Here is a 19,961-nt window from a genome sequence, read left to right as displayed (position 1 = left end):
TCCAATCTAAACCTCCCCCACTGCAACTTGAGACCATTACTCCTCGTTCTGTCATCTGCTACCATTGAGAACAGTCTAGAGCCATCCTCTTTGGAACCCCCTTTCAGGTAGTTGAAAGCAGCTATCAAATCCCCCCTCATTCTTCTCTTCTGCAGGCTAAACAATCCCAGCTCCCTCAGCCTCTCCTCATAACTCATGTGTTCCAGTCCCCTAATCATTTTTGTTGCCCTTCGCTGGACTCTCTCCAATTTATCCACATCCTTCTTGAAGTGTGGGGCCCAAAACTGGACACAGTACTCCAGATGAGGCCTCACCACTGATCTTAGCCCAGTTGACGTGATTGATGAGACGCTCTGTGGACTGTTGGCATGAAATAGATAATGTACAAAGGCAACAGTTTAAAAAAACCTAACCCACCTAGAAGCAATGGAAACGTATGCCTCGCACAAAAGGAAGAAGAAGAAGCTGATCTTGCTCCCATTTAAGTCAATGGCAAAAGTTTTGATTTCAATGGTGGAAAACAGGAAGCAATACAATGTATGTAAACCTACTAATGGTCAAAGAATGCTAAAAGCTTGGGATGCAGGGGCTTAACCACGCTAAATGCAATACAGGCGGTCCTCGGACTTACGACACAATTGGTTCCTGAAAATCGCGTCTTACATCGAAAACGTCGTAACTCGAATTTCCTATAGGAACAATGTGGGATTCAGCGTTGTAAAGTCGAAACATGACGACAATTTATAAACATTGTAAGTGCCGTTCGTTGTAACTCGAACATCGTAAAGTCGAAGACTACCTGTACAAACTATTTTTAAACCAGAGCTTGAATTCTCTTCATGTGTCTCCTTTCCACAGCTTCTGGAATGATTGTGGTCCTCTGTTTTACTTACGAGCTGGGCTAGAGCCGGTCAAACATTTTCTGTTACACTTCTTTTTCCACAGGGAAAAGGGTTTTTTGTTGTTGTTGAAAAAACGTCCATTGGAAATGTCTGGTTTTGACAATATTTCAGGTTTTCACAGAAAAAACAACCCCCTATCTGCAAAAAATCGGATGATTTCTGACAACCAGAAACTGAAAACAACTTTGTTTTTACCCAAAATGTTTTTTTAAAAATATTTTCTATGAAACCCATTTTTTGGTCAAAATATTTCTGCACAGAAAAAAAAAAAATTCCCCGCTAGCTCCAAGAGAGGCCTAGATCTGCCCTGTTCTGTGCACCCTCAGGCTATGTCTACACTAACGCGTTAAGTCGACCTACGCTACGCAACTCCAGCTACGTGACTAACGTAGCTCGAGTCGACGTACCTTAGGTCGAGTTACCGCGGGGATAGAGTACAAGGGTCGACTGGAGAGCAATCTGCAGTCGATTTGGCGGGTCTTTACTAGGCCCACTAAATTGACCGCCGGTGGAGCGATCTCAGAGTGTCGATCCCCGCTGTTGTGTAGACCTGCCCTTACCACTGAATTCAGTTACCAGTGAAGGTGAGGATGCTCTGTACTTTTCAGGAGATTTATTAGTTCTGTACGTGCCCCAGAATTACACTTGCCATTTACAAACCGTGCCCTTGACTGAGGCAGGGATCTACAACGAAATGACCGTGCAGAGCTTTGCTGTGCTAAACGTTGCCCAATGTTTGACTCACCCTGTTACTCTGTTCCACAACCCTAAAAGAAACTAGATTTGCAACACTGACAACTGATGCTTGCTAGATTCCCATGCGCCACGCAGAGGCTGGATTCATTTTCGGGCTCAGCTGATGCTCTGCAGTAAAGATTATGGTGCAATTCTTGCTGTAATTTACAGAAATTACAGCAGTGAAATGAAATGCTGCCAAAGAGAAAAAAAACCCTCTTTCTTCTCCATTTCCCTTCTCTCCCCATCTTCCTCCTTCCTCCCTTCGAGTTTCTTTATACCGTGAGGGGCATGGGGGGGAATAAATTTGCATCCATTACAAACCACGATGTTTTCCCAGTCTATTTTAAGGACAACGCTGACAGAGTAAAGTCACATAAAAGAGGAAGTATTTCTGCTCTTAAGAAAAACAGATTCTGAGGCTAGAACTTGAAAGGTTTTAAGGGAACAAGCCAGGGACAAAATGCTTGCTTTACACAGCAATTGCATCACATCTCGCCGCTCAGGAAACTAAGAGGGTGGAAAAAATGCTTATGGTTCTGTGGACCACAAACAAAATGCACTTATGGCTGCGCGAAATTTTTCAGTAGGACCAACTGACTCTGGCTAAGAAAAACGTTTGGAGCTAATTTAAAACTATTCTCTCATCTTAATTACAGTCTCAGAGCACATACTGTGCAGCCTGAAGTAACCATTGCCTGAAGAAAAATTCAACTCCAGAATTTATAATCTGCCTTAAGACTCCACTTTGGAAGAAAGGGTAATTCATTCTGAACTCTGAATTGTTTTTCTTCGCGTCAGCATTTCAGCCTAACTCAGCAAAACGACCAACTTCACAAACAGCCTAGGTTTACAAACTTTTCAGAGGCAGCGTTGTGAAAAGGCTAGGGCACTGGACAGAGACTTGGGAGACAAAGAATCCAATCCCAGTTCTGCCAATGACCGATTTACTGCATGACCTTGGATAAGTCACCTCCCCACTGTGGGACCTCTGGCTCCCCTCCCACCCTTGGTCTGACTTGTCTGGGCAGATTGTAAGCTCTTTAGGGCAGGAGCTCCCTCTTACTCTTTGTGGGTACAGCTCATAACTCAAAGGGGCCCCAATCTCAGCTGGAACTGCTAAGTGCTACTATAAGACAAACCGGATTTATCTATGGTGAAAATTAGAGATGTCATTATGCGGCACCCAATGGATCTATAAAAATACTTAACACGTAGCCTTTATAGAACATTTTTCATCTGGAGATCTCCAAGTGCTTTAAGGAGGAGGGGCAAGCATCATCATCCCTTTTCTTCGGTGCGGAAACTGAGGCAGGAAGAGGGGAAGTGATCCACATAATGAGTCAGCAGTGGATCCAGGAAGGAAGTGCAGGTCTTTGGACCCCAACCTCTTGTCTTAGCCACTGTAACACTGTCGCTGTCGCCCTGGATTGCTTGGGAGCTCTGTCTTTGGCTGACCTTTCCCGCTCCCTCATTTTCTCCACAGTAAGAGGAAGGAGACAGTCTGGAGTTGGGATCTTTTTGCAGAACGGTCTGTGCACTCTGCCAGTCCTGTCCGGGCTTAGGGCAACGTACTGTGGCTCAGAGCAAGTGCCAGTCAATGGTACTTAGACTTCAACAAATCTCGTGGAACTCTGGTTATTTAATCTGACCATCAAAATAAGGAATAAATGGCATCCATGGAAGAGGGGCAATTTGAACTGAGAATGCAGGAAGGTCCCATGCAATCCGAGGCACGCGGCATTCCAGAAACCATGCTGTGGGAGAATTTTAGAAGTTATTCCTCTTGCAAAAAGACTATTCAGGACTCTTTAGCAGCTTGCACCTGCCTCACGTTGAGATCCATATTTGCACCTTGTAAGGTGTGCACGGAGGACCAAGCAGCAATCTGAGTATTGCCGTGGCACAATGCTTCCAGTTTCTTTTCCCAACAGTGAGAAAATTCCCTTTCTTGAATGGCTTCAGATGTTGCGGAGAAGAGGATACAGTCGAAAGAGGATAGGATTGTAAATAATGGATCAAGTTTATCCCTAGGGGAACACCATCGATTTCAGTGGAATTCCCCCAGGGATAACTCTGAGCCCATATGGTTCATTACCTCCTATTCATCTTCTTCCCCAGCAGACACAGAGCTAATATGCATCAGCACAAGATAACAGAGATGGGATTAACTCGAGTGGCTGGCCCAGCATAAGCAGAAAATAAATGACACCCCATGCTAGCGGAGAAGCCTGTGCATTGCTTCACATGAAAATCAGGGACGTTTAGGCTGGCCTTGAGCATGGCCCTGTCAGGGAGGAAACAAAGATACAGAGGGCTTCTAAAGCAGCTAATCCTTCCACCAAAAATAAATCACCAACAAAAGTCAGTCTGATGAACAAATTAATATGTACTGGCCATTGCCTGGAAAGATTGTTTGCAGAGCACAGTAAGCACTAGATTGAGACTCAGTGAAAATATTTTATTATCTTGCCTTCAGGATACAGAAGACAGAAAGATCAAGGGGGCTAGGGAAAGTAAACAGCTGTCTGAGAAATAGAAAACTATTAATGAGATGGCTCTTCCTTCCACTGCACCTGGAAGTTTCCGAGTCTAATTTCACCAACAATCTCGATGGCATATTTCCCCAGGGAGAGAAAAATAAGATCAGAGATTGTGCCTGTTCTGGAAAAGGCAACACCAAAAGTATTTATATTTTATAGGTATATATACTCTGCTATACTCTGTGCCTTTATATAAATACATATATATATATATATATATATATATATATTACACACACACACACACACACACACTCCTCTCATGCACAAGGGAACAATTTGTATAGTGGGGGAGTTTGTATAGTATAGCTGAGAGCCAGTGAACCAAACTCTAAACCCTGCATATGATGGAAACCACTTCAAGCCAGGGGGTGCTAGAGCACCCCAAGCACCAGCACCTATCCTCATGCACGTACACTTCACCGGATTTTCAGAGATCTCAAAGCATTCTGCAAAGGTCGCTAAGAAATATTATCTCCATCTCTGGAGCCAAGCAAGATTAAGCAATTTTCCAAAACATGCCTAGGAAGCCAGTGGCAGAGTCAGTACTAGGCTTCAAGTCTTGACTCCTCGGCCTGTCCTTTGTCACTAAATCCGACAGACATCATAGGCACCCCAGGAACCCTTATTCACGTTGGTGAAAAGGGACTCACACAAGCAGTCCCAACCAGCTGACAAGACGTTGATTATGGCTTGTCCTGGTCAACTCCGACCATGGTGCGGGTCATGTCTTCTAATTCAATTATTCAAGAGCAATACCGCTTTGTAGAGTAAATAGAACCTTAGTCTTACAAGATCTAACTTTGCTCAGTCACCTTTTAAACAGCAATAAGTCACTACTCCTCCTTCAGCTCCTTATTATAACAATGATCCTGAGAAATTTTTAGGTATAAGGCAATGTACAAGTTCCAAATGCTTTGCAAATACTAAGTCTCAATATACCTGAGTTAGTTCAATACTATGCTCATTTTATCGATTGAGCAATGGAAGCATAGGGAAATTATCAGCCATGATTCGACAGGTGCTTAACTCACTCATTAACTGAAGTCAATGGGGCTTGTGCACATGCTGACGTGCTTTGCTGCATCAGTGACTCATTCAAGATCACACAATGAGTTAGGAGGACAACAGAGCGCAGAAATCCTGAATCACAGCCCCCTGCGTCTGGTTTAGTACTTTTACCATTTTGCTTCTAATCACATCACTGTTTGCAGCTCTGGAAATCACACTAGCAAACGTCAGATGGGAAGATCTACCAGTCAGTGGAAAATACATGTTAGAATAACATGGGGCTGATTCCCAGAGCAAACCACCCTACAGGCAGAACTGAGCTCTGGGGCCCTGTTCGTAAAAAGCATATGTGCTCAAAATGAACATCAGCTGCTGGATGCACGGGCACAAGATGGGGATATGCGAGGTCCTTTCAAAATCTTCTGCGTACTTCTGTTTAAACACTCTGTCCTGGATGGAGTAGAGATCCTGCCCTTTTCTCCCCTCTCACTGGACCAAACACCAACAAAGGAAGAAAGCAAATACTCACCACATACAGCTTGTGCCAGATAACTGCCCACTCCCTCAGCGTGGAAGTGAGTTCTTGAACAAGGGGCAGTTCACTTGGAATCACTGTTTCATGTTGTCTGGAGAGAGGAAAAAACACAAGGGGGCATGTAATGAAATTAAAAGGTGGCAGATTCAGAAATGTAACGCTGAACGGACATGTCTGCTCTAGTCAGTTTCCCAGTTGGAGGGATCACCGCTTGCAGTGATAACTTGGACTATATGGATTAAAAAATGCCTTCTCAAGTCACTTCCTATCGCTGCGGCTGCTGGTTGCCCCCATTCATACTGATCAGAGAATCCAGTGTAAGAATTAGACTGGGAATGATTTTCTAAGAGGTTTTCCAGGACAGGAAAGAATTCACACTCTTCTGATGGCCACTTGGCTGCGAGTGTGTGTGTGTGTGTGTGTGTGTGTGTGTGTGTGTGTGTGTGTTGAATGCAAGAGTCCCCAGAAGAACCAAATGTAAGTTGAGTGACCTACTTTGCCATATACATGTCTAGCAGATTTCACGCTTATCTTTGCAAGTGGGATATTTTGCCTCTGTCCATGTGTCCAATTTTTGATGTACAACATTTTGGCAAAAACAGAAATTATTCTGATCCTAGAGTCTACATGAGGTTCACAGCACTTGCTATGCAAAAACACAGACTGGCCGTATGACAAGCTGCACCTCCATTACGTAAGCTCTTTTATCAAACGGCATCCAATCACTTCTGCCAACCACAGGACATCTCAAGATTGTCTCCAACCTACCCTCGGTCTTCCACAGTTGCTTCTTTTAAATGAATGTAAGTTTTGGGGAAGATGCCCTAAAAGAGAGAGAAAGGGAAATCATGTTGTAATATGCGATACATCATTCAGCAACAAGGAGGGGGAAAAGCAGAAGAATGTGATCAGCTGAGCTCCAAGCACAAGTCAAATAAACTTTTCCAAAATTCAATAAATAAAAAAACAATTCTAGTACAATATATGCGGAGATCGGTGTGTCTTCTTTTATGTTGGTATTAGGTCAACTCTAATAGCAATTTAATAAACCCCAGGAAAAGCAAACTGGCAATAATAATAAATAATAATAATAATAATAATACAGTACTGTGTACTTATAGACAGTTTGATCTGTTGCTTTCAAACAGTTTTACAAAGATGGATAAAGTGGGAGGGAGGGAGGGGTTAAGTCACTCGCTTAAGGTCATATAGCAACTCAGTGGCAGAGGCTGCAACAGAATTCCCGATTCTCAATCTGGTGCCCCTCAAGGTAAATCCTCTTTGGTGCTAGATATAGAAGGAAGAAATAGAAGAACCCCTTAGAATCAGCTCCAGTGACTGTTTTATATATAGAATAATAATAATGGAGAGTTTTCCCTGGTGTAGTAAAACAAATTAATAATAATATACACTTTGCACTTCTATAGCACCTTTCATTCAAGGATCTCAAAGCGCTTTACAAGCATTAATTAAGCCTCAGGACACTCTGACCAGGTAGGAATTATCCTCATCTTACAGATTGGAAAAACTGATACACCAAGAGGCTAAGGCCAAAAAGTTCAAGAGTATCCACTAATTTTTACGACCCTCAGTTTTCAGCTGCCCAAACTCAAAAGCCCACCAGCTCCTGCTAACTTCCAGGAGATCTGAGGGTGCTCAGTACTTCTGTGGAAAAGCCCCTCGGAAGTCTCAAACTGGGCACCCGAAAGCAGAAGCTCCCAAAATTAGGAGACACTTTTAAAAACTCTGCCTCGGTGGGCTGCTCATGGTCATGCAGTGAACAGAACCTAGGAATCCTGCCTTCCTTTTCTGTGCTCTAACCCTGCCTTCACAGGCCCTAAACAAAGAAAATATAGACCTTATAGAGCTAAACGATGACTGAAAGGCATTTCCCATTTATGAAATACTAATTGTATGCTAAGCTCAATTGCGTACGTCTAAACTACAAGCAAATGCGTGATTGTAGCCTGAGTAGGCATATCTGCGTTAGCTTTAATCTAGATAGCATGGGTTACAGTAGTTGGGTAGATCTGGAGGCGATTATAAACAGCGGCTAAAGTTACCACTGTTGTCACAAGCCAAGAGAAACCAGAAGAGGATCATTTGGAAAAGAACAGGATTCCGCAGCCAGAGGCTCCACTAAATTCCACTAAAAACCGTAATAAATGAATCTTCATTCCAGTGACATTTCACTGTGTGATTAAGGGCTTGTCTACACTGGCACTTTACAGCGCTGCAGCTTTCTCGCTCAGGGTGTGATAAAAACACCCCTTCCTCCCTCCCCCCCCCCAAGTGCTGCAAGGTTCAGCACTGTAAAGCGCCCGTGTAGACAGTAAACCAGCGCTGATAGCTACGCCCCTCGTGGAGGTGATTTTTTTTTTAGAGCACTCTCTCCCAGCAAGCCATGTTAAAGCGCTGGTAAGGCAGCGCTTCAATGTTGCCAGCGTCGACGAGCCCTAATTCAACACCAAGGAAATGAGAGTCCAGCTAAACGCCACCCTAATGTGTCATCTGGTTCCAGAATCAACATATAAAACTGTTGACCTGGTGGGAGTTTGCTAACAAAGCCCATTTAAAGACAATAAAGCCAACTGTAAGAGTCAATTACACACGCCTTTTCTTACACGCGGATGTTTCAGTGAGAGAAAGTTAACTCCATGCAGAGCCCTGGGTTTTTATCATGAGTCTCAGGACATTTGATGATTTCCTTACAGCCCCAGCTGCAGGGAAAGACTGCATGAGAATCCTAACTTTCGTTTAAAAAAAAAGTTTCTAGGCCTTGAGGTTGTGAAGAAAAGCGTGAAAATGTGAAGCAAGTGCACTCTAAAGACTCACAAACCAGAAGACAAAGAAAAAGAACCAAACCTTTTTTTTTTTTTAATTCACGATTTTTAAGCCGATCCCATGTTTTTTGTATGCTTGATGCTGGCAATACTGCTAATTTCATCATAATGCAACTGGGCCAGAGCTCTGAGGTGGCACTGAGCTTTTTCTCTCTGCGATACTTAGCTGCCTGCCTTTTGCTCCCATACTCAGTCTAACTGATCACCAGATGTGGGGTCCAGAAGGAATTTCCCCCCAGATTGGCGGTGGGGGGGGGGAGGAGCCGGGGCGGAGTTAACATTCTTCTGCAGCGTGTGGATGCAGGTCACTTGCCAGGATATCTGGGTCTACCTTACTTAATCATTCCCCTGCCATTGCATGGGCCTCCAGCACTGATACACCTCGGTCCTCCTATTCTCTGCTTGTGGCACATAACAGCCTAGTCTCATTTCAGTTTTGCTGGGGTTCATGTGCAGGTGCCAGGTGGTGTGGCTGACCTCTGATAGACCTGGTGGTCCCTTCTAGCCTTAAACTCTGTGATGCTACATAACAAATATTCGGCATAGGCTTGATCTTGCTAGCTGCTGACCATTCCCACCTCCACTGGGCCCCTCTCTCTGGACAATAACTACCAAAGGTTCCACAGGAATTGCATTTTTTTTAAAGCAAGCTTTCCACGAAGCACATAAAATGAAAACTGCAGCTGAATTTTTGATTTACCTCCCATTTCCACTTAACTCAGCTTCCGCTTTCTCAACAGCGACCCGGCTGGTTTCATAAACATGTCAGGATTCTCCCGCCCCGTCTCTCCCTCTCAGATCAATAATTGGCCGCAGAGCTGCTCTTTGCTTCTTCAATTTGCAGCCCCACCAAATTTTATCCTCATGCCAAACAATAAGGCCCAATAATAAATGACATCTAAATTGCCATTAAAATAGTGCTTTCACATGGTCTTCCCCAGAAAGCTGGATTCAAAAGGAAAAGCAGAGCAGTTTAAAAGGGTTTCAGATATGCCGATGAATGGCTGTCCAAAGATAAATAGAATCCAGAGCAATTTGCTTTGGCTCCTGGTCTTTTTCCTGCTCCCCATTCTGACTGCAGGGGAGTTTGTTCCTGAAAGGTGTGAGGATTTGCAACACTGGCTAAAGTCAGTGAGAGTGGAGTGGTGGGCTGCTCACCACTTTGCAGAATGAAGCCCAGGATGGGCTTTCAGCATCCAAGTTTCATTTCTCTCTACAGCAGTCACATGAAAATGCTCATGGTTAATTTAAAGTTTTAAATAAAGCAAACAAATCTAATCCCTGCAACACCACCTACAGGAGAACCTCAGACTTACGAACACCAACCCAACCGGCCGGTCAACCACACACCTGTTTGGAACTGGAAGTACCCAATCAGGCAGCAGCAGAGACGACCCCTCTGCCCACACACACACAAAGAAGCAAATACAGTACAGTACAGTGTTAAATGTAAACTACTAAAAAATAACATGAACATTTTTATAAAAAAGGTTTTACAAGGTAAGGAAACTGTTTCTGTACTTGTTTCGTTAAAAGCAGCATTTTTCTTCTGCATCGTAAAGTTTCAAAGCTGTATTGAGTCAATGTTCAGTTGTAAAAAATTTGAAAGAATACCCATAAGGTTTTGTCCCGAGTTACGAACAACCTCCATTCCCAAGGTGTTCGTAACTCTGAGGTTCTACAGTGTGACTGATGCTTACTGGTTACTAGCAGCATAAACATACATGGGCCTCAGAATTTAAGTGCAGCATTGTCCACTGGATAGGACAGTGGAAAGTGAGTCAAGACTCCTGGGGTTCTAATCTCAGCTCTGCCCCCAATTTGCTGTGACATCTTTGAAAAGTCACACCCAGTAAGTGCCGCTAAAACGATACTTCCTGTGTTTGTGATATGCTTTGAGATGTTACAGATTCGAAACAGCCATGTTAATTTGTCCTAACTGCAAGAATAATTAAAATTTCCCATTGAGTCATGGAATTTGTCAGGTAGAAAGAACTGCAGGACTGCAACTGACGCTTACAATTATGGACGGAAGAATTCATTGGGAAGAAAACAAGAACTCACTCACCTAAAATTTCCATCCTTTCATAGAAAACTGCTCCTTGGGATGTGATTAAATCTTACTTTACTTTCATTTCCGCTTGGGACTAGAAATGCAGAAATACCATGAAAGAGGCCACTCTTACAGTAATTCCAAATGGGACCAGGAGCAATGGTGCTGGGATTCTCATGGGAAACCATGTTCTAGTGAGATTTCCAACACTAGTTTTGCAAAGTCAAGGAGTTTGGATAAGGTCTAGAGATACATGGGTGCTTATTTGACCTCTGAACCCTGAACCTTTAGAGGGTCACCCATTCTCATAGGCAGCCAATGTTAGAAGACAGGTACAGGACTCAATAACTAAACAGTGGGCTTGTTATATAGCGGGCATACTTAAAGGTTTGATTCTCCCAGTTCAAGCAGTATTCCCTATGCTTAAAATGGGCAGTACCGGTAGGACCAGTGATACCTATAAGAGCTGCAATGAACTTTTCAAATGCATCCACCGTATAGTCTGCCAAGTTAATGATTCTCAAACATTTGGCTCCTGGCTATTCACTTTTGTTGTTAGAGAAAAGAATATCCCAGTCAGGAAGTATTCAGTGTACTAAGGTAGAAATGACCACAGGAATACAGGGCATTACAGCGCTGGATAGGGCCTGGCAAAATTTAACATATAAAAATAACTATTATTGAAAAATATCATGTTGTACCTTTTTCGATTTATTCCTGAGGGTGTATCCTCTGTACCAACCTGCCAAGGAACAACAGAAATACCATGACTCTTCACATACAGGAATTCAACATGCAAAGCTATTAGCAACACACGTTCTTCTTACCACATATCATCCTGCTGGCTTTGCTCACTTCAGAGGTCCCATTGAGGCCAACGGTACCAGCAGTGAGAACAAGACCAGTGGGAATGAGCCCTAAAATAAGGCAGAGCTTGAAAGAGTGGCTTTTCCTACTATGAAATGACACAGTGGGCCTGCTCCTTTAGCTGGAACTGTGCAGTGGCAGTACTTATTATTTCTATTATGGTAGCACCTAGATCCCCAACTGAGATTGGGGCCCCTTTGTGCTAGGGGCTGTACATAAATGTAGCAAAAAAGATTCCTTGCCCCGCAGACCTGATAGTCTAAAGAGACTAGACAGATAAAGGGATAGAAAACACAAGTATTATTATGCCCATTTTAGAGATGGGGAACTGGCAGAGAGAGATTAATGACATCCCCAAGGTCACATACGAAGTCTGTGGCAGAGCTGGGAATCGAATCTTTTAACGCCAACTCCACGGCCTTAACCCTAACACCATCCTTCTTCTCACATGGGTGTTAACCCAATTCTCTATCTAGATGATGCTTGAGTCTTGTGTTTACACATTCCTTTCCTTGCTGCCCATGAACCAATGTGAAATCCTTCTGTGAAGGAAGGCTGAAAGAGAAATTAGTAAAGGGTCTTCACTTTTATGAGAGGAAGGAAAAAAACCATCAGCAAATTATTTGCCCTAGATAGAGATATTATTCCTATTTACTCCCTTTGTGACAAGCTCCAGGGAAGTATCAGTTACAGAGTAATAGCTGTGGTTTTTGCAGACCAGAAGTATATCGCTTTTAGAAGAACATTTCTTCCCTCTTTGGAGCTTGGGGTTCAGCCAACATTTTAAATTTCAAGGTGACGCAAAGGCAAGGGTATGAATGAATAAGTGTATTTTTTGTATTTGCTGCTCTCAAGTGAGCCTTACTTTGCAAGCGTGAAATTTAAATCACGGCAGAGGAAGGACGGTCTTGTGGTTAAGACACTGGCCTGAGACTCAGGAGATCTGGGTTCTATGCTGAGCTCTAACACAGATGTCTTGGGCAAATCATTTCACACTGTGTGCCGGTTCCCCAACTGGAAATACTCGTACTTTCCGTCTCCCACTCTTTGTCCCGTCCATTTGTGGCGATTGCCAGGAGCTAATGTAATACCAACAGCAACAGTGTCTTTTCAATTACCGAACCGGGTTTATTTTAAAACACTGACCTGCAAACATGGTCTCCAGCTTCACATTTCTGAAATATGATGGGCAAATTTGCATTTTTCTTAATGCTACTTTGCCCCTAAAATAACTATTCCAAAGGTCAAGAGATTCTGCTTCCTCAGCTCTCGTCTTAACTAACTTTCGTGACACACAGCTCTTCGGCATTTTGTTTGTTTGGTTTGGTTTGCTTGTTGCTTGCACTGACATTTAAAAGTTACACACAAATGTTGCTATTGTTTCTTAGGGGAGCTGGAGTGGTATTTGTTATCTACAGGGCATAAGTGGTGCTCAGAAGCACCAGTGCAGACAAAGTCATTGCCCCATGGAGCTTACACTCCATACATACAGATAACAAAGCTAGCAAAGAGATCAACACGAGGGTGGGGGATTAGTAGGTGACAAAACAAAGGGAAGAGGGGTGAAAAGCTTTTGTGGAAGCATTTTTATACTTGGCAGAGATAAGTCTCAGCCAAAATCCTGCATGTGCTCACCCTGCCCCACCCCCAAACTTTAGAGAAGTCCAGATTTTGCAAGTCTGGCCCATTTCTCTAGTAAATATAAGATCAGTCAAGTTTGGTTTCAAAATCCTCTGTATTCCAGAAGCTCTGGGGGGTGTGGGGCAAGATACCACTCCTTCCACTGGATAAAAACAGGATTATAGATTAAGCATGGTCCAATGGATAAAGTACTGGATTGGGAATGAGGAGATTTAGGTTCTGTTCTTAGCTTTGTCAATAATTAACCGAATGGCCTAGTGCAAGCTATTTATGGCCTGAGCCAAAGCCCAGTGAAGTCAATGAGAATCTTTCCAGCAACTCCAGTTTGCTCTGGCTCAAGTCCTTAACCTCTCCATGTCTCAGTTTCTCCATCTGTACAACGAACATCACAGTGATATAAAGCCACCTTTCTAAAGCACTTTGAAACCACAGAATGAAAGGGCTGTGTTACATATAATTATTATATAAAGCTATATTCCAGCATGACTTCATGCTCTCCACTCATCCTTGGAACCAATGAATCCTCTGATCTTCTCAGAATTCTGTTCTAACTTTCAATAACATTACTCAAGAGACAAGGTGGGTGAGGTAATATCTTTCTGGACCAACTTCTGTTGTTGAGAGTGCCAAGTTTTGGAGCCACACAGAGCTCTTCTTCAGGCCTGGGAAAGGAACTCGCAGCATCGTAGCAAAATGCCAGGTCTCTCTAATATCCTGGGATCAACACAGCTACAATGACACTGCATAAAATAACTTTATTCATCATTTGCAGTGAACAAGTGCTCGTGGCAATGGTCATTTTAGCGGTTTGTTTCTTTTTTTTTTCCCCCCAAATACAAGTCTAGAAGTTTCAGACAAACAGTAGACGAGTTAAGAGTTTCCCTCAAATTTATTCCCTTGCAAGGATGACAGCGGATAAATTTTAGGATGAAGGGGAGGATTTTCATGCCAGAACTAAAGGGCAAGGAGAGAACATCAGTCTCTCTCTCTCACACACACACACACACACTTTCTCTGCCCAGACATGTGTTATTCATTTGAATAGTTGTATTTGACTAAGATAAAAATACTTTCTATAAAGAGAGAATGTCTTTTCTCCCAAAACCCGATTATGGACCCTACAATAAAATGAGATATATTGGACTCATGTCACCCACCACTGAAATGCAGCCACCCCTGGGGTGCGATCGGGCAGCTGTTACATGGTATTGCTGTGGGCTATTTAGGAGTTTATGACAGAAGCTGAAAAAGATAAGGGCATCCCTGTTGAAAATACCAATGGGAAATTTAAGGAGGTAGAATGTTGAAATTTTCAGGGTACAGGGGTTAACAGCCTGACTCTTACAAAAAGTGCCATGAGATTTTTTTTTTTTACCTCATCTAAAAGTTTATTTTTGTAATTTTAGGTTTATTTGTGTAACAGTAGCACTTAAGAGATTGAAAACAGAACGGGAACTCAGTTTTGCTATACATATACAGACACAGCCATTGCCCCAAAGAGCTTACAAACTACACGAGCAAAGCAGACAAAGTGGGGGGCGAGGGCAGAAATGTATTACTACGCCCATTTTCCAGATGGGGAACTGAAGCCCACAGAACCTCATCCAAGGTTACACAGAGACACTGGGGCAGAGTTGGGAATAGAACCCAGAACTCCTCAGTCCCTGATCACTTCCTTATCCACAAGACCGTCCTTCCTTTTCACTGCAGTACACCACACTGCGAGCCACTGCACTGCAGTGAGAAGGGGATTCCTTCAGTCACCTGTGGCAATCAAAGCAATGTCTGAGACAGAAGCAGACAGTGCAACATAATTTGCACCTGTACGAGGCTTCCTTGGCCAGCTCTCCAAAACGGAGCGCTCTTTCCCCTTCCGTCCCTGTTTTTGCCATTTTCCACAGGCACGAAAAGAGATTCCAAACAGGACTGGAATCGGCGCCCCCCTTAGGACAGATTCCCAGAGCTCAAGTGAAATCTCACTCTGAGGAAGTCTGCAAAAGTTCGACATGCACACCTCACCCAGGGGGCAGCGTTGGGAGGCACACGGAAAGCAGTGTCTTTTTACTGCCATTCGGTGGATTACGCAGCGTAAAGCACATTCCCCCAATTACAAACATCTACCAGCCAACAGGCTGGGTTTTGCCTGGTCTTGTCATCGGGGGAGCAGGTTGTTCAACAAAAAGAGCACGCACCCTTCTGCGGCCAGATCACCCAGACGGAACAATGAAGAAAAATCGTTTTCACGATTTACAAGGAAGTGCTAAATCCCAGACCCCAGACTGTCTAACCTGCACATTTCAAAGATGGCAGCATGTGGGTTTCCTTTAAAAGGGAGGAAATTCTAAGGAGACTGGCTCTGACCAGATGTTTCATGTTTAATGAATAAACCATCCGGCGCTAAGTCCTGCTTACAGGCAGAGCAAGGCACAACAGAAAGCCTTTAAGATTCATCTCAGCATAGGCAACCGCGGGCAACGATTTAGACCTTATCTATGCAGAGGATCTGCCCTGACTGCAGCCAATTGTGTAGCTTCACCAGGGCAAACCTCTCGTGTAGATGGCCCAAGCTGCTATAAGCCACACTTTGCATTATTCCAGTTTCAGTCAATAGCATCCTGGGATTGTGTAACCCGCTGGTAAGGGTGCATCGCAGGCCCCCCTCTTTGCTGGTCCAGTCTGTTTCAGCTCTTGCTAAGACAGTCTGGGCCCCTTAGCTCAAGCTGTATCAGCTCTCGAGCTCCCGGGTTCAAACCCCGGTATATCAGCCAAGATAATGACCATCACTTTTGTACTGGTGTGCTACCCTGGTGCCTGTGACTGGACAAAACCCCCACTGTGGGCAAGGCCACAACCTAGCCCAGCAATCTGAGATGGTATTACTCTGACCTTCCAGCTGGATTGTCTACCACTGTAGGAAATGGGAACCCTTCACAATAACCCAGGCCCACCCACTCTGGCCATACTTGGGACTTCTAAATTGCTATTTCCTACACCCATTTAGTAAAGGGGGAAAGAACACAAGCCACAAAGCTGGACTATAAGGCCCTCATCCAAAGGTCAATGAAGTCAACAGGGGACTTTCCATCAACTCCAATGGACTTTGGCTCCAGGATTCAGAGTTTTCAAAGCCAGAAGGGACTGCTGTGATCATCCAGAAGGGACTGCTGCGAGCTCCTGTGTAGGACAGGCCACAGAACTTCCTCACAATAACTCCTAGACCACGTATACAGAAAAGCATCCAATCTGGATTTAAAAAATAATGCAGAATCCACCATGACCTTTACATTGTTCCAAAGAAAGACACCCATCCAGAATAGCTGATAGCCTGGTGACTGGGGAAACCACATAGGACTCTGCCTAATTCAGAGGAGGAAGTTAAACCGGGTTTTCCTGCAACCCAGGTAAGTGCCCAAGCCACCGGGCTATTCTGGGGTCCTACACACAGATCCTAAAGGCATGAATGGCACTAAACAAGTGGAGGTAGGCCAGAGATTTTGCTTTACCATCCAGACAGGGGGCTGGGATTAGCTTGGGTTTATGCCAACTTCCAGCGGAGTCCTACCTATAATTTAACACTGCCCTCTCCCACAGGAAAACTCCAAGGGAGGGAAATGACACTATAACTACTCTACCTTAGCCAGGCCCGCCGACAGAAATTCCAGGCCCCAGGGCCAGGACTGTCCCGAGGGGGGTTGGGGGGGTGGGCAGAGCCCAGGGCAGAAGTGACAAATCCGTCACTTCAGGGACCCCCCACAGCGCAGGGCCCAGGGCAGTCTCAATCTCCTATGTGCTCTGCGGCCCACCGGGACGATTTAAAAGGGCCCGGGCTCCCAGCTGCCTGCCACTACTGCAGCAGCGGGGGCGGCCAGGGGCCCCCAGGCCCTTTGGCAACTGTTCCTTTGCCCCCCTCGAGCGGCAGGCCTGACCTTAGATTTTACCTATCACTCTGGTACCTTGACCTTTCTTTAGGATCAATTGCCCCTTGAGGCAATTCCCAGTGCAGGGAATTTTACAGGGAACTGATAACTCCCAGCTAGAGATTCTGGCTCATTTATGAGTTTCCATCCCTTTTTTTAAATTACAGGCAATGACTTGTGTCTTGTGGGTGAAATTCAACCCAGGGCAGACATCCCTCACAAGGTCTTATACACCATTTGGCCTTCTCAAGCAGATCTTAATAAATAGGGCCTTATTGTATCGGCCTTCTGCACAGGGGGAATAGCACCTAGGCCCTCTGGTCTGAGATAACTGCCCTCCAGTTCATTTCATAGCTCCCTGTCTTTTCATGGGCCTCCTCCAATCTGGACTTGTTTAGCTCTGTCAGTGTTATGACTTCGGAGCTCTCCTGCCAGCTGAGATTAAGATAACATTTATTGGTATACAAAGAAGCCAAGTGAGAGCTTCAACCTTTCTGTCTCGCAGCTGGGGAACAAACTGTGCATTTCAGCTCTTTCCAACGGAGCGGAGCCAGGCACACGGAGAATACAAAGAGCTCTCAAGCTACGGTTGCCCAATACACCAAGACTCCTTCACTGCACACAGACGAGGAGAGAATACAGCCCTGCTCCAATCCCTTAAACTAAGAGTGGGGGAACCAACATTAGGAGTAAATACGAGGCATCTTTCTAGATGTGAGGAAGAGGAGGAGAAAGACATCTGCAGGTAAAATTGCCCCGTGTACATCTTGGTAACTCAGCATAAGTCCTCACCAGGGCTGGCCGGAAAACAAGAATTCCATTTCATGAAAAATGCCAGGGTTTCAACATTTGTTTCCATTCCAAAGCAGAGCAAAACGAAGATTTTTTCAAAAAAAATTTGTGTGTGCGCAAAAAACACAGGATCGAGGGACTTGAACGTGAGTCTCCCAAATCTCCAGTGAATGCCATAACCAGCAGCCTGCAGAGATTTTCTCTGACTCTCTCTCAATCTCTTGTGTTGGAGCTGTTCCAATTTGTATAAATAATTGAATATTCATTGGGCCAGAAAAAGAAACTGACTCTGTAGTCTAATGGTAGGGCACTCAACTGGGATGTGGGAAAGCCAGGTTCAAGTCACTCCTCTGCATGATTCAGAGCAACCCTTCAGATGGAAACTGGAGGTGTAACTAATATGTCCCAGAGAAAAAACTTCATAGGGCAGAGCTTCCTTTCTGGGGAAGCCATCATCCTGGTAAAATAGAACTTGAGACTTGCGCACCTATATAAACCTAGTGATTTTCAGACCCAAAAAAAGCCTTTGTTAAGCTGGAGTTCAGCTTGTACAGACACTGCATTAACATAGGAGGAATAAAGACATTTCTTGCGGGAACACTGTTGTTCTCAAAAGAACAACCCACCCACATCTGGAAACCAGGACACCCAAAGCTGACGTCACGAGAGAAAGGAAACACAGACATGCAAGAGTGTCCACAGCAAAAGACAAAAAGAAAATTTGGAGTTTCTATGTTGAAACCTCTTTTTGGGGGGCAGAGGGGAAGCTGAAGGCAGGAGGAGGTACACACATGTATAAGAGAATTCCCCAAGGAGACACCTGCAAACCCCCCCCCTTTTTGGAACCTTTATAATTCACAAATGCCTTGCCTGATTTCCCTCCGTCTTTCCAATAAAAGTATTATTTGTGTTCCTGTAGCACCTAGCAGCACCAGTCATGGATCAGGATCCCACTGTGCTAGGCACTGTACAAACACAGAACAAGAAGCCCTGTCGCAAAGAACTTGCAATACACTCTCAGTTTAAATTCCTGATGGTGGAGTTTCAGGCAGATGGCAGACAACATGAGGACGAATTTACTCTACTTGACAATGTCTCTGCTAACGGCTGGCTAAGGAGGAAACTGAACCACCATGTAAAAATGCTATTTTCTGGTAAATTCAGGATACGTCCAGCTTCACAGAAAAAGGCTGTTTTTAGCTTTGAGCCTCTCTCTCTCCTCTTTGCAAAATCAGCTCATATGTTGCCTCTATTGCTGATTAAACTCTCTCTTACAAACACAATCCTCCACTACCACACACATCACTGTAAACATACACATCAGCAGTATAATCTGCTTTGACATGTAAGATCTGGCTGGCTGGCTGTCTCCAGTGTCAAGGTCAAAGAAGTGGAAAGAGACCAACTCACTAACAGCAAATTGCTGAGCAAGCAACTTGCCCTGCTCAATGGAGATACCAAAGCAGGGAAGTTGTACATGTGTCCCCCCCCCCCCGCCCCTCTAATAGATGCTGTTTGTGGAAGTTTGATGACAATTTATATTCACGAAAGGCCTTTTGGAGAGAACAGGGATATCATACAATTGAGATATGGGCACTGTACTCTTCACAGGATATAGCTGACTGTATTCTGTTCCCAGCAGAAGAGTATTAGACAGCCCAGTTTAACAGCTAAATCCACAAGATCTAAGTATTAATTTTCATTTGCACCTGTTTTTAAAGCAGTTTTTAATAGCTAGTGATGTGCTGTACAGAACGTCCTTGTATTTAAAAGGGACAAATATCCAGCAATATTGCATAACAACACAAGGAGCTCAGCTGCTATGGTGACAGGAGTAATAAAATAACCTATATGAGTGGTTCTCAACCGATTTACCATTGTGGGCTGCATATGCAACTCTGTGTGTGCAGTGTGGATACAGCCCACGTAATATATATACTGCCTGTATGGCCCTGAGGATGTCACATGGGTCACAGCTGTGTGCTGATAGGTCCGCAAGTGGCCATGGGTTGAGAACCACTAGCCTAGATAATCAATTCAGCAGTATAGCTAACAAGGCAGTTATGCTCCACAAAGTGACAAATATATTCTGGGGTTCTGGAACTCTTCTCCCTCAAGGTGT

General features: G+C 44.3%; 1 protein-coding gene across 5 annotated transcripts in view; it reads right to left on the bottom strand.

The window, feature by feature from the left end:
- DOCK5 (dedicator of cytokinesis 5) overlaps nucleotides 1–19,961 on the bottom strand; it is a 139,245-nt gene that overhangs the window by 85,658 nt on the left and 33,626 nt on the right. For all 5 annotated transcript variants that reach the window (XM_073325314.2, XM_073325315.2, XM_073325317.1 and 2 more), the window contains exons 3-5: nucleotides 11,324–11,364; nucleotides 6,495–6,550; nucleotides 5,721–5,817 (exon numbers count right to left, since the gene is read on the bottom strand). In XM_073325314.2, coding sequence (XP_073181415.1) covers nucleotides 5,721–5,817; nucleotides 6,495–6,550; nucleotides 11,324–11,364 — 194 coding nt within the window. The remainder of the gene's footprint in view (nucleotides 1–5,720; nucleotides 5,818–6,494; nucleotides 6,551–11,323; nucleotides 11,365–19,961) is intronic.

Source organism: Lepidochelys kempii, chromosome 26, assembly GCF_965140285.1.
Source record: "Lepidochelys kempii isolate rLepKem1 chromosome 26, rLepKem1.hap1, whole genome shotgun sequence".
Lineage (NCBI taxonomy): Eukaryota > Metazoa > Chordata > Testudines > Cheloniidae > Lepidochelys > Lepidochelys kempii.
The sequence above is the reverse complement of the archived record's forward strand: the minus strand, read 5'-3'. Positions and strand labels throughout refer to the sequence as shown.